At 46.6% G+C, this 15,611-nt stretch overlaps 1 protein-coding gene across 5 annotated transcripts in view; it reads right to left on the bottom strand.

Moving 5' to 3' along the window:
- The window catches only part of NRP2 (neuropilin 2), a 113,462-nt gene that overhangs the window by 27,151 nt on the left and 70,700 nt on the right, over positions 1-15,611 (bottom strand). For 3 of the 5 annotated variants that reach the window (XM_027123376.1, XM_027123387.1, XM_027123396.1), the window contains exons 13-15: positions 6,054-6,316; positions 4,394-4,490; positions 3,257-3,277 (exon numbers count right to left, since the gene is read on the bottom strand). In XM_027123376.1, the coding sequence (XP_026979177.1) occupies positions 3,257-3,277; positions 4,394-4,490; positions 6,054-6,316 (381 nt within the window). Of the gene's footprint in view, positions 1-3,241; positions 3,278-4,393; positions 4,491-6,053; positions 6,317-15,611 lie in introns of all 5 variants that reach the window. The other 2 variants (XM_027123368.1, XM_027123382.1) reach the window with 1 other exon arrangement.

Consider the following 15,611-nt stretch of genomic DNA (forward strand, 5'->3'; position numbering starts at 1 on the left):
ACTCTCACTGCTGCCGCCGCCCCCACCCGGGGACTGGGATTTCCTTGGGTCTCTGACGGGTAGGGTACCAGACTCTGTCTCTCTGCTCCTGCTTTGTTCAAAGCCCACAGCCTCTAACATGAATAAGAACTCTTGCTTCCACTGCGACCTGCTAAAAATAACTGGCTAGTTAACAACGACAGAACTCTGATTATGGGCTTTATATATTTTTACTGGCTTCCTCATTACTCTTTTTACTTTTATTGAAAGAAGAAAGCGTTGGTTAAGAAAAAATAATCCATCACCTTAATTACACCCCTTTTTGGTTTTCCCCCATCCCCCGACCCTTACACGCAGTTTTTCAGTTGTAAAAGCTCAAATTCTAGAACAAGATACATGACGGCACTTTGTCTATAGTCAGTGATTTAAAAGAGAAAAGAAAGAAAGAAAAAAGAAAAGCACACCCAGGCTACATTGTTTAGAACAACAGCAACAAAAACGGCTCTTTAGACATCGCATGACAACACAGCTTATTCACTCTCTCCTCCTCGCCCCTTCTCTACATGGCTCTCTTTTTCTCCGTGGCTTGTTTCTCCTCACTACTGACTCATACCTCAGTAAGCAATCAAAGTATACACCCCAAGCAGAAGACACAAGGCGATTTGAATTAAAATAAAATGTTCTATGGCAAGAAATGAGTAAGAGGCAGAAAATGAAAGACACTTCAAAATATAAAAGATTAAGACTATCTAATAAGCCCCGGTCCAGAGGCCACTTTTGTTGCATTTCCTTAAAGATTTACCTGGTACACATAGATCTCTCCTAAAGAATAAGATTGCTTCTGTCTCGTGGTTAATATATAATGGAAAAGAAAAACAACTCCAATTCAAAAAAACATACTAACAATATATACGCCTGTTGATAATATTGTTTCACCATCAACTTTCCATATCCTGCTTGCCCAAACCTGATTTCTCTGTTTCTCTTTTTGAGTGAAAGCCTGGTTTAAGCCCCAAGGAATCCACACTCCCCGCAAGAGAGGGCTGCTGCCGCCCTGACCAGGAGAGGTGAGTAGGTTAGATAGAGCGAATGGTCCGCTTTCCTCGCCCAAATGGAAGGCTTCGCTCAAGTCAAAATCCAGAGGTGCCTGCTGAGGTCAGAGGTGCCTCAACCCAATAGAATCCTCCCTGGCCCTGGGTTCATCTGGCTACCAAGTCAGAGTTCCACATAAAACTTGCCGATGTAATTGAAACTGTCCATCATCAACTCCTATCCTGCTCTTGACTCCTTAGCCGAGTCTCTGCTCCCCACAGCTTGGTTTCCTCCTTCCAAAGATGTTCGTTATTTCTCAAGACAACAGCCGTGGGCCAATCCATGCCATTCGTGGGCTGCCTTTGCTTAACCCCCAAAGCAGCCCATCGGGAGTGCACTGGAAATTCTTACCTTCGAGTCCCTAAGCCCTGTGTTTATTTTGGCTAAATGAGCACTGCGGCTCTGAGGCTGTTTTATTTATATATATATATTTTTTTACAAGAGAACATGACTGGCCTGTGACGCACATGGTAAACACAGCCTCTGGGACAGCACATGTGCCCTGGTTTGTTTATTCTTTTACAGAAGCAAAGTGCTTAGCCACCGTACGTGTCATTCACGGACCCAGACATGTGTGCTCACACAGCACAGTGTCTGCAGCACGGGCTGTAAGTCTGTAACCAGCCTTTCCTGGGAGCTTTGAGTCTCAACAGTCAGTCAAAGTCATGTGAAACAACATAAGCAAGTTTCACTGCCCGAGCGTCCATGTTACCTTGGGTCCCGAAAGTTAGAACTTGAATTCAACTGTACTCCAAGCCGTTCAGTTTTGATCTCAGCTTTCCTTCCAATACTTTTAGATTCACATTAACATAAATCTCACACCCAAGGAGCACCAACAAATGCACATGAATACTCTTAATACTTTAAAATGTGTAACGGGGGGAGTGAGGATGGGGTTTAGGAGGCAAGGGAAGGTGAAAAGGAAAGAAAAGATATTCTACATAGGTAGGTCTGCCGTTCCCCGTGCTGCTGCCCTCTTCCTCAGCTGCTGTCTCAGGGCTGTGGCTGAGGAGTGGCAAACTGGGTGAGATGATCTGGAGTCACAGAGCACATCTAGGTGGCAACCCAGGAAGTCATCTCTCTCCAGCCAGGAGCTGGACAGGTTACTGAGAGTGAAGATAATGAGTCTAGACTTCAGACACGAAAATGACCTCCCTTACCTGTGAAATGCTGTCACCTGTGGGGTTAAGGCCAGCCAATACAAACAGGGCACCGAAACCCTCACAATGATTTGCATAAAACGGGTTCCGTCCTTAGGTGAGGGTGAGTGTCTCTGAGTGCGCTTTCCCCCGCAGCCAACTCAAGGGAAGCATTTATAGAGTGGCTTCTAAATGCTTAGCATTGGAACCCGGGTGGAAACGTTAGCAGTGTCAACCAGGAGGACTGCAAAGAGGGTGAAGTGTGAAATCCACTGCAGTAAACAGCACAGACATTAGCATTCCCAAGTTTGGAGGTCTTTCTTCCCTCCCTGGATAAGGCAAGCATCCCACATTCCTCTTTCTTTGCCCTGCTCTCTATTTACCTTATTAGGGATAAAATGCCCTTTTCTGTTCTTCCGTCTTGTATTTCAAGTGCTCTAACTCCAGTCACCGAATGAGAGTCCTTCTTCCCTTAATCAGACACCAGCTCCTGAGTTTTGCAACTTTCCCCCCTTTGGATTCCTTGTGTGTTTCCCCTAACTTTCTTCCCTCACAAAACTGCCCACCAGTGTACCTCACTGAGGGTTAATTGAGACCGCTGCCTTGGTACCCTGTGACTGGAAAGAAACCATCTTCAGGCGAAAATAAATCATTGCCACCTCATTTCACTTTTAATTTACTACTGACTTTTTTTGTTGTTCAGTCTCCCCACAGCCTCTCGTTTCTCACCACTCATGCATGTTCAGCCTCATTGCTCTCTGTTGGACAGTGCAAGGCTGAAAGGTTTATCTGTAACCTATTTGTCTCTATTACAGGTTTCTAAACTTTAATTAAAGAAGAGACAGTGAGGATCTCAATCCCCCTTTCCCTGCATCTACAGGTGTTGTTGGCGCCACCTAGCGGTGAGAAGGTGTGGCATCTATTTTCTCTTGTGAGCTTTGTCAAATTTGGAGGCTTATTGCCTCCACCAAATTCGTATCACATGGGGGGAAGGAAAAGGCATGCAGAAATTTAAAAAGAACTTTTTTTACCTTTAAAATTCTCACCTGCAAAAGCTGAGATGGGTTCTGGAAAAAAAACAGAAAAAAGTTTGAGTTAGATAAGGGAAAGAAATAGGGTGAACAAAGGGTATGATGAAGATGAATTTCATCAAGGTCTTTATACTATCCCACGGAAAGTATCCCATGTCCTCCACATGCTCTAGTCCATGTCTAACACATCATCATCATGGGGGCCGGGTAGGTGGGGAAAAGATTCTCAAAGTTGCTTTGGAACAAAAAGTCCTTTATAGAGTAATGGGTCCCTGAAGCATTGTAATCAGTCACTTACCACAGATTACTTTCCCAGAGCCTGGATTACTTTTAGATGCCTGGGGCCCCGAGAATTGCCTGAAGAGACTAGGGTGGTCCCAGGTGCTCTGACATCATCAGGCACACACACACCTGGGACCCACGTGCCAAGAAAAGCACTTGGTGAGTTATTATATTTACTCTGCAGACTGAAAGTAGGTCTCGTTCCTTGTCAGGATTTCCTCTTGCTTTGGGGAATGTCCATGGCTCTGAGATGCACACATTTTACTAGGTGTGCTCAGCACTTCTGTCCAAGGTGACAGTGTCCTTCCTATGCTGGTCACCTGGCATGCAATGTTTAATCTTACAACTTTGGCATCTTACGCATTAGAGATATTAGCCTCAAAGCAAAATCTAAACTCTTACTCCACATGCTATATCTTGCCCTGAAATTCATTCATGTAAAAGAGCTACTTGGCTAATTGTGTTATCACTCTGATATAACATATGTACTATTTTTGCTCACCAGTGAAGGCTTCCATTAAATCCATCAAACCTTTCCATCATGTAATTCTGACTGACAGTTGCTCTCGCCCTCTAGCATTTTCTTTGCTAAAAGCTGGAGTCTGATGATGGGGTCTTGGCACCCTGAATCTTCATATACTTAGTGCGTGTCTATTTCTGAATGGGAACGGGGATATAAGACTTCACCTCATCTCACCCCTCTCCCGTCCTGAATGCAGTCCAAGCTATAACTGCACTCACACCTCGCCTCCCGCACAGACTGGAGCTGCCCCACCCACTGGGTAAAAGCTGTGTTTGAAAACGATGTGCTGTCTCTTCTTGTACATCCCAGCCCTTGGAAGAGTCACAAAGAGACAGATATTCACGTACCCATACAGTTCTCCAGCGGGACATCGGTGCTTATCCGAATGTCATCAATGGCAATTTCTCCCGAACGTCCTTTTCCTATAACTCCCTCGAACACGATCTAGAAGCCGGAAGAAAAAGAGCCATGGTTAACTGAGCTTCCTCGTCCAAACAGTGCAAAGATTTCCAATTTTCTGTTAACTGCAGCTTAAAATGTATGTGTGTGTGTGCGTGTGCGTGTGCGTTACTGCACCTGGTACACATCTGTTGACCACATGGCTATGGTGCTTGAAATCTTAATTTAAAAAGAGTTGGTTCAAATCAAATGCATATTTGAGGTGATTAAAGAATACATATATAACAAAGTGATGGATATTGTTGTCCAGTAACCAGAATGTACTGACTAAAAGGACCACAATCAGAGCACGTTTAATGGAGAATTGAAATTTCCCTAGCCATTTTTGATATTTTTTCTCATAAATCTTTCAAATGCCCGATCCAGGTATTTGGAAACTCAGAGGACACGAGCAGGTGGGGGTAAGGTGAGAAATGTAGTATACAGGTTTGTGTCGCCTTGGGGGTAACACTGTCATATGGCTCCATTATTACAAGAGTAGGGAAGTGATTTTCCTTCACCACTAGTTTACTGAGCACCTACTACGTGCCAGGCACCATGACAGTTACAAAGCCTAATAAGAGAAGACCCTCTGACCAGGAAATCTCACCGTTTAGTGGGCGAGACAAAAATGCCAACAGGTACTCGCAACACCATGCACTGAGGTTTATAAGTGGGAAGGCAGGTGCGGGGGGGCGGGGGGGAAGGGACTCAGGCTGCCTAACAAGCTCGAGAGTGACTGCAGGCAGCACACAGGAGCCCCTCTGCTCTGTGGTCTCCATGCCGCCCGCCCTCATTCTCGCCCTCCCCAGGTTCTCTCTGCAAACGAGCACATGTCCTCTGGCAAGCTGAGCGAGCAGTTGGCTGCCTCACCAGCCATCTGTTGCTGTTTCTCGTCTAGGGAGGAGCAGGTTAACGCTATGGCTGGTTCTCAGTCACCTCTTCCACAGTATGCCTACTCCTACCCAAGTTTCAGCCCCAGCTGTGCATACCCATCTGTGCCTCGGCGCTTGCTCTGTGGGGCAGAGATAATAGAACTCAACTCCGGGAGCTGCTGGGAGAGATACCACTCACTTAGTAGTCTCTCTGGTCTGCTGGCCACTAAGCACCAACAGAGACCCTCCCCTTCCCGTGTTCACACTTGCTGGGACAGGGGTGGGAGGCTGTTTCCCTCTCCTCCTCGGAGTCTGAGGGGCTCCACAGGCATCTTTCCCTTGTGTGTGGAGGGTTTGTTTGTGTTTATTTCCCTGGCTTCTGCGTCCCTTTGTCAGCCTACCTGATAGCAATCTAAAATAAAATGGAGAGAAGAAACATTTGTGGGAGAAGGTTTCAGCAATATAAAAGGCGATAGGAGGAACAAAGAACCAAGTCTGGGTGTAGAGATAGGCACATTCTGAATAACAAATAAGAGTGTCATTTAGTTGCCATGGCAACGTGAGAAACACAATGAAAACAGCGGCGCTTAACCGCGTTCCCTAAAGATGAATGGGCACGGCCCTTTGAAATATTGAAACACAGATCACAACGATTCCCTCGGATCTCCGCAACGGTCTCCCGTCGCCACCCCACCTGGTACTCCATGTCATAGCTGGGCAAGATGATCCGCCCGTGTTTCCACTCGCCGCCCTGGTCCTCGCGGATGACCCAGAGGAGCTTGCTCTCCTGGCTGGCTTCGCGCACTACCTGCAGCGCCACCCCGCGGCCTCCCGTGGCTTGGTACTGGAACTCCATGCACACGGGGCTCCGCGGCAGGTGGACGGGTGGGCTGATGAGCCGCGCGTACTGGCCCTCTCTCCCGCCATCACTCTGCAGCCGCAAGAAACTCCTGTCATCTGGGGGGAAACAAACCCAAACAGGGGTTCCTGGTAAATAATTGGGAAAGACACCAGTTGGCAGTTGTGGTCCCTCCGGGGGGAAGCTGGGGCAGAGTTTGGGTGTCTTTTATTTATGAACTAGTTCTCCAGGCCCTGTGTCCCTTTCTTAGGGCTCTGGAACCCGGACTCAAATGCTGCATCCTCTTGAAGCCCTTTCTTGGGTCTTTCCGTCAAGAAGGTCCCTCCTGCCTATTTCCCTGCATCACTTCTTTTGTGCCTTTTACATACGGCGCCCGGCGCCGCTGGCCGTAGGTCTTGGCTGGTTGTATCTGTACTTGTCTTTCCCCCCCTAGATTCCGAGAGGCCAGACCTACGTTTTACGCATCATCGGCTTACCCAAAGGGCCAGTGCACTCTAATGAACTGGATAATAAAGTGGTGACATGGCTGCTAGACTAGAGGATGTTTCTGGCCAGATGGTTTATGATTCGAGCCTTTATCATCTTGGCTGGCCACTGTCCAAATGGAAGACATTTAAAAGCTTCTGTCCCCCACGGTGCTACTGGATGGTGCCTGGGCTCTAGTAACTGCAACTCGGAAGACTCACATCCCTGTTCAAGCAGAACAGGGAATGGTGGCAGCACAGGGGTGATTCAGGGGGCCTGAGACCCCGATCCCTTCCCTGACCAGCCTGGGGAGGCCTGAACTTGGCCTTCCTTAGAGAGCCAGGCAAACGCAGCCCCAATGAAAACAAGTGCTGTCATCATCACTAACAAAGGCTAAGTGTTTAGCAGAGAACATACACATATTGGGAAATGAAGGTTTCACCCATCCAAATGTTTGAAGGGCGTGTCTTTTGGCCGATTAGCTTTTAGATACATCAGGCACTGTGTGGGAGGCCGAGTTCCCGTTCCTGCTGGCAGACCCCATGCCTTGCAGACACAGGTCTGGGGACTCGCACCAGCAAATCCAGCTCGTGAAGGAGCATTCCGGCCACTTGCATGGAGAACAGGATGGCATCTGAGAAGAAAGTCTCACGGCCTTCTTTGGGCCCTGAAACATCTTATGCTGAACACTTCTGCAAGATGGCGGGGGCACTTTTGCACCACATACCCAGCACATCAGACACCTCAGGATCAGGTTAATCTGAGACGTGGGCACAGAGCTCTCTTACTCAGCAGGGACTGTGAACCTCCCGGGCTTATCAGGGGAGGACAGGCGGGCACTCCAGAGCCCTGAATCAACAGGGTGCTCCTGGACCACCGGTTTGCTGTTGCTCTTCCTGCTGACATCATCTTTCTAGTGAGAGCGGAGCCTGTGACAGCCATCAGTGGCCCAGAAACAGCTCTTTCAACTCTCCTCCTCCTGGCCACGTCTCTCCCTCCTCCCTGTCTCCCCTAAGTCCCTTCTGGTTAGATTCTCCAGGGTTATTGCTCTAGAAGCTACCCTCCCCTGAAGTCAAATTAGACCAGCTTAGGATGCAGAGTCGGGATTCCAGTTTGGGACTCCTTAACCATCCAGAACCACATTGGTCTAATATCCCACAACACGGGACCTCTTCAAGGCCAAAGTCAGCACAGATGAGTAGGCAGCTGTCTGGAGCAGAGCATTTTAATGATGGCGATCTGCTGAGGGAGGAGACACTGGTGCCACAAGCAGACACGCAAAGGACTCCTGAACCTACGCTTCTCCTATCAGATCTCATTACTGCCACTATTAAGGGTAATAATTCTAAGTCATATTTGCATAATGCTTTACAGGTTACCAAGCATGCTGATATGCATTCATAATTTAATCACTGCTATATGCTTGCGAGCTAGGTCTTACTAATCTTATTTTGCACAAGATGTAGAAACTGAGGCTCAGACAGGCTCAAGTGACTTTCCAAGGGAGAGAAGCTAGTGAGTAGTACAGCTGGACTTGACTCCAGGTTTCCCCACATTCATGCAGTAGGCCCTTCACTTCAGCTGTGACCCCAGTACCTTGTCCCAAGTCCGTGTAATCAATCACATGCTATTCAAGGCAAACTGGCTTCTCTGCTGAGTGCTGTTGCCTTTTCTCCATTTACCTGTAATTCTCTGCTCCCCGACCCCCATCCCACCCCTTTCGCCAGTTCTTCTCCTAACCATTCTGGCACATTTCAACATTAATTCCTCTCTTCTCTCAACAACTCGAGCATCTACTGACCACACCACTGATTTTACCTTGCTTTAAAAAAGACTGGAGACCATTTTTCATGTGTTTCAGCGGGTAAACACCCACTGCCTTGTACTGTAATTTAACTGTTTGGTGTGTGTCTTTCCTATCGCCCTGGTTAGATGTAAGGTCCTGGCCTTACACATAGAAGGGTTAATAATGCTTCTTCTCCCTGTCCCTAGACAGTGACAAATATGTGCCACCACTCAGGAAAATTTTGTTCCCATGAATGAATGAATGACAAACACATGGATAAAGAATGCAGTGAGGCTGCCCATTGGAAACAAGAACAGAGGGGGAACCACCTGGCCTCCGGTAAGCCCTCAGGTTCATATAATCTTCTCTCACAGTTCCCTCCCAGTCTACTGAGCCAACAGCCTTTTTCAAAGGTGAGGGGATTTTTTTTTGAGATGCTCTGCTTCTTATTACGGAACATTTACACTGCAGTATGAGTATGTATAAAGAAAAAGGTACAATGGCTTTTGCAAAGTGAATATACCTACAGTCAATAGGTAGATCCCAAAACAGGGTGACCTGTGGAAGCATCCAGTCCACTGAGGTACCAGCGCGAACCCCCCAAATGCTCCCACGCTCCAGTCATTTCCAAGCCTTTACTGTTTCCACTCGTATATAAAGGAAACCAGATTTCAGAGACTTATCATTCAGCCTTCTTCCTTCACAGTTTCACAAATAAGACCCACTGGCTGCCTGAAAATTGCTTTGGCAGAAATACTGTCACTTGTGTGAATTTACATTCCTAAGCAGCAGGGGAATCATAGCATAATGGTTAGAATTTAGTAAGTAAAATGTGTGTGGAGGTGTAAAGAGCTGGGCTGGCTGGGTTTTATCCGGTCTGTTTTATTTACCCATCCTGTTGCTAAAACTTCAGGCACGATGAGGCCAAAGGTTTCGCAGACTGCCTCTCCCGGGGATCTGAGCTGGCCCCCTCCTCTCTCCCTCCCTTTCCTCTCCTCTCTTCTCTCTCTCTCTCACAATAAGATGATAATCACTGTGCATGATTTAAAGGACCACTGGAAGACCAGGGAGTTAATGCTGGTGGCATGCTAAGCACGAGCAGCTGAAGGATCATAATTCAGTGCTGACATCTGAGCTAATCCACTAGTTTGCAGAATCTCAAGACAAGCAGGCCTCTGAATTTCACTTAGTGAAATCATTTGTTCCCCACTTGTCTGTTAAGTGCTATGAGCTCGAGGGAAGAAAGATGATATGTAAATTTAAGGAATTAGCAGCAGACATCAGTCAGAGGGACGCTGAGCTGCAAAACGTCCCTGTCTGTCACTGACAGGGGACTGATTAGAAGCAGGACATCATGAAGGAATGGCTTCGGCCAGGAAAAGCCCAGAGACGGGGAGAGGAAGAGTAGGGGCAAGAGAATTGTTGTGACCTGAGCACCTCTGTGTGCCAGATATCACACGGGTGGCTTTGTTGCCTTCCGTAATCTTCCCTGTGAATTAAGTATTACGTTCTCCATTTTTACCAAAAAGGAAACAGAGGCTCAGAGAATTGAAGTCATGTGTCCCAGACCACTGCTAGAGAGTGATGGAAGTAAGATCTGAGCCCTGACTGGACTGAGAAAAATCGCCAGAAACTCGCCTCTCATCTGGGCTGGAATCCTAATGTTCGCTAGTCTTTTAAAGCCTCAGTCTTCCCATCTGTGAAATGGGTATAAGAACAGCAATACTGCATAGGGTCGTGAGGAGGAGGAAATGGAAAGAGCCTTGTAAGGTGCTTTGCACACGAACAACGTTCCATAAATGCTCTGTTCTTCACTTCCACTGCCATCACTAAACCCACTGCCTCCTGTGCTGGCCTTTTTGTTTCTTTTAGAAAGAAAAAGGGTCCAAAGAGCACCCATAACCTGGGAAGACCGATCCAAGACTCAAAGGAAGTAAGATTTGGCTCAAGGACAGTAAAGATATTCTCTGGAATAAGATGGTTCCCAGATCCATCCTAACTCCAGAAACCAGCCAGCCTCAAGTTGTACATCAGACACTGTTTACCACATGCTTTTGGGTCAATCTACAGTAGATGAAATAAAATAATACATGATTCTGGAATGAGAGTGGGACCTCAAAAGACCGTTTAGATGGGGCCAGCCCTGCTGCCCAGAGGAACCATGCTGAAAACATCCGCAGAACAGCTGTCCACCCTTGGCTTTAAATTCTCCAGAGGAGGAGTTTCCATAGGCCATGCTGGCAATGTGTCTTCTGGGTCACAGCCCTAACTGTCAGAAACTTCTTAACTTCATTTTTAAGTTTTCCTACTGTCATTTAGACACATGTCCTCCTTCTATTCCCGACGGAGTGCAGCCAATTTCTGTCCTCTGACTTAGAAACATTTTCACTTGCGAAGAATTAAGACCCTGGTCTTCACTTCCTCAGGAAACACAACCCTTGCCTCTTTAAAGGGCCGCTATCCAGGGCTTTGGTTGTGGCAGGTCTCCACGTTGACCCTTCGCCAAGCTAAGTGCTTCAGTTCTTTGAAGTTATGGCACCCATATATGTGCTGTGAGCGAAGCACGTGTGCTATCAGTGGAGTTTGTTCTTCTAGAACATTCTAATGTATGGCTTACCACTGCCAAACACAGAGGAAGTTTTAACAGACAGTGGCTGTTGGTGACTTGATAGAGCAAAGGGTTGGCCTGGCATGGGTGGGCTACTTTATTGATTTACTTAGACTTTAGGGGAAAAGCCCTTTGGATTGTTAAGAGGTCCCCAAACATGGCCAGCTAAGAGTCAGCTCTACCTGCCGGAGGCTGTCTTCTTGTTTCTGTAGCTGATGGCAGTGATGTCGGCAATGGATAGCTTCCAACGGGAAACAATGCGGAGGAGATACATTTAGCAGCAGAAAGAGAATGAAGAAAAAATGTTCCAGAGATACAATCCGTCTCCCCCCCAGACCTGACATGTTTGGGAGGCGTTTTGCTAGGTTCTTGACTCAAAACATCTGTTGTTGCCCATGACGCAGGGAAAACAATCACATGGGAATGAACAACAGTTCAAAAGGGCAGAGAGGAAGTGCAGAGGACAAGGTCATTCAGCGTCTTAACCTGCTGCTGTCTCTAGAAAGGGTCTCCTGACATTTCACCTGGCGATTTATGACCACATCTGGCTTTAGCGGATCACGTGACCACTTCTGGCCCAACAGCCATGGAATCAGTGGTGCCGACACCTTACCAAAGCCTGAGATAAATCACCAGTCTGATCCTCCAGGCTATCGCAAAGCCAAACACACCATCTGTCCAACACACGCATCTCCTGGCTAGCATCTTGCCCTCCTACTAGAACAACCATCTGAAAGAATATTTAGTGCTGCAGGAGATGGAGTCTCTTTGTATAGGTCATGCTTAAGACATGAGTCAGCCCCTCAGCTGGCCTCCCAAGGTCAGACCATCTCTGCTAAGGTCCTCAAATTAACAACCGGCTAAGGGAAACACTGACTTTGGATGAACTCGGCGGGATGTTCTCAAGGTTTGCGATTGACCATCTTGTGGACATTTGAGGTTTCAGGCCTGGGCTTTGCAGGAGTCTATCTTGAGCTGCTTTTTTTGGTATGTCGGCTTTCATGAAGGTTTGCAATCAACTCAGTCTTGTTATCACTCTGCCCCTTCATTATCCATCTTACACACTCAACCAATCATGACGTTCAGAATAAATGGAAGAGCTTCTCCTCTCTACTGCTGTCTTTTCTACAAAGTCAGAGATGTCTTCCTTCCTACGCTCCTTAAAGAAGGGCCTCTATGCTTTCCTTTTCCAGTTGAAGTTATTCCTTGAATATGGCTTTCTTTTAGCCCAGCTGTTCCTGGTCTTTAATTATCTAGCCTGCTCTAAGCCCGAGAAGTTCCTGTCTCCCTATTTGTAGTGGCTGTGCCCCAGACACGCCACAGAACCCTCTTTCTGAAGGCAGTTCAAGCTGATGCCAATCCCGTGTCTGGAGTATTTGCTGCCATCGGTCCCACCTATGAGGAAGGTCTTTTGAGTTAAGAGAGTTGCTTTTTAATTCACAGAGTCCCTGCTAACTCACCGCCCAAAATCAAGCCCACTGTAAGCAAGTTGACTCATGAGTCACTTTCACTGATTTCTTTGGTCTACTGACCATACCCACTCACACTTAATCCTTTTGTGTGTATGTCCCATAGTGAACCACAGTTCTGGTCCTCCACTCTCATGGGGTTTATTCAGTGGCCCAATCCGCATCAAAACAGCCCTACGAAAAGTCAACAGGACTACCACTTACGTCTGATGGAAGAGCCGCCATTTGTAAAATTTGAATATTCCAGAACCTTGTATTCTTGACTTACTCTCACTTGTTTTTGAACCCAGAGTAAAAGTTCTGGTCTCTCAACCCAATAAGCATATAAATGCTAGATAGCCAAAGCTCTGTCCTTTTATAAAGGCATACTATTCCAAATAGCCTTTGCCTGTTTTCTTTATGTCACTTCCATGATTTGAAGTTACTGAAATGAAGTAATGTTGTAGTCATACTTCGTTAGGTCAACAAATATATAAAAGAACACACATTTAGGGTGACCACACACTTGAGGATTCTGAAGCTGACCTGGAACAGTACCCTTTATCCCTAGTCTTGTCTCATTCCTGAAGATAACAACAACAACAACAACAACAAGAACAACAATAAAAATAAAACAATTATTACTATTATTGCTATTACTTAGTATTTACTCTTTTTTTTTTTTTTGAGGTATACAGGCCTCTCACTGCTGTGGCCTCTCCCGTTGCGGAGCACAGGCTCTGGACGCGCAGGCTCAGCGGCCATGGCTCACAGGCCCAGCCACTCCGCGGCATGTGGGATCTTCCCGGACCGGGGCACGAACCCATGCCCCCTGCATCGGCAGGTGGACTCTCAACCACTGCGCCACCAGGGAAGCCCCGTATTTACTCTTTTTGATTGAATGAAATAGTTCCTATACTGTCTAATAGTATGTTACCTTATTATGTTACTCACTGACGTACAATGACAGTGACAAAAAATGCCAGGCACTGAACACTCCCACCAAGGGATCATGGAGAAGGCACATCTCCCTAATTATTTTCTCTTGGTTTACACCAAAACAAGGAGCAACAGAGTCAGCAAGCACCCTGGAAGTTACTCTTCACGCCAAAAGGTGCTCCAGCTGTGCTGACCAAGACAGCATCCTGTGATGATGGACGTGTTCTCTATCTGCACCGTCCCACACAGAGTGGGTACTGAGCTCTCGAAATGTGGCTGATGTGATGGAGGAACTGAAGTTTTATCTGTATTTAATTTTAATTAAAATTAAAGTAGTCACGTGTGGCTAGCAGCTACCATATTACACAGGGCAGGTCTAGACACACGGGCTCACCATAGCATCTCAAGGCATTTTTGCCTTGTTCCTTAAAGAGCTGAATCCGATCTTCCTCAAAATTCTGTTTCTGATCAACGCACTTAAGAATATCTGTGGGAGATACAGCTGCTTCCACTAGGGGAGACATTTTCTGTGTCATTGTAGTTACAGAGCAAAGGCAAAGTGCTTTCTCAGAGAACAAGGTACTAGCTCCTCTGCAACCACCAGGGGTCACTGAATTCGGAACAGGGTCCCCAGGGGCTGGTATGAACACACTCCAGGCTTCTAAGCCACAAGCAAAGAGCTAAAAAAAGAAATTCTGAATGTCTTGAAAGACTATCTTGAAAAACAAAAACAGTGGAATAAAACCAGTGGGTGTTTTGTCAGCCTTAAGCAACTATTACCACTAGCCAAAAGAACAGAACTAATTGCTTACTTAAAAGGAAAAGAAACAAAACAAAACAAAACATGAGAAAAGAACTAAATCAGAAAACATCTAAGGAATGTAAGTAGTTTCCACAGACACTTCTAATCAAGTAGTCTGTGTATGATATTTCAACATGGCTGTTGCCTGTTTTCCCTCCCTTCTCCCTCTGCACTGGATGAGGACACCTCCTTTCTTATGTAATTACTTTTGTTTACCTATCTAACAAGGAGATAAAACACATGGCACACTTTTCTTAAAGAGTGGAGTGGTGTCCTCTTTGTGGAGGGGCGAAGTGCGGGTGACACAGCACTTTCAGGCTTGACTTGGAAGGTCCCGGGACTCTGAACCCGTTAGCATTTGCCCTGCCCCTAACCAAGCACAGCTGTTTCCTTTCTCCCAACTGCTCTCCTCGGGGCTCCAATTTTTTTTTGAAGAAGAAAGGACCACCCTGAACAGAAAGGGCTCTCTATCTTCTCCTGCTTAGAGCCCAGTATCATGTTTTGTAAGGGGAAGGACAATGGGAAATACAGCAAATGATTTTTAAATCATCAGAGGATGGACAGAAGGGCTCTGAAGACAACATTATGATTCTGTTTTCTGGAGGCAACATCCAAGGGCCACTTTTCCAAACTTCAGGGATTCCTTTGGAACAGGAAAATAATTATTTTCTTTTTCGATTTCTTAAGGGAGAAACAACATTAGATCTAGCAGTTCCTTATGGCCCTAATTTTCTTTCTGTCCCCAGCCAGCCAGCTAAAGGTTGGACTTCTGCCCGCTCTACAAGATTGCTCTGAAGAGCCTTCCCAAACCGCAGGGTGTAATGAATCAAGTGGAACGCGGGCAGGACGAGGATTCCCAGCCAGTAGCCGGGGTCAACCCATGGGGCATCAGGTGAGGGTGAGGGCTGGGCGAAGAGGGGGCAGAGGGGAACCGCGTCAAATGGAGAGTAGCTTAAGCTCTCCCCAAAGTGTCACTTGCTAACTGGTGGCCTTGGAGTCTGGACAGGGCTGACCTCAGGCACTCTTAGAGAAAATCTGCTCAGAAGAGTGCAAGGGAGGAAGTGGAATAATTAGAAAGAACCTGAGGATGGATGCTGAATAAGAGCCAGTAAATCTCCCCTTGCTGTATCACCTGCATCCCTTTATTCAACGTGCCTTTGCCAAGCTGCCCCCTTATACAAACACCTCACACACACACACACGCATATAAACCACAAACACACTCAAACATAAATGTACAGACACACACATACACATGCGTATAAACCACAGACACACTCAAACATAAACATACAGACACACACACACAGATTCATACATGCACACAAACTAAACGCATTTTTTT

The sequence above is a fragment of the Aethalodelphis obliquidens genome, unplaced genomic scaffold (genome assembly GCF_003676395.1).
Source record: "Aethalodelphis obliquidens isolate GAN/ISIS:26980383/991018 unplaced genomic scaffold, ASM367639v1 scaffold2, whole genome shotgun sequence".
In the NCBI taxonomy this organism is placed as follows: Eukaryota; Metazoa; Chordata; class Mammalia; order Artiodactyla; family Delphinidae; genus Aethalodelphis; species Aethalodelphis obliquidens.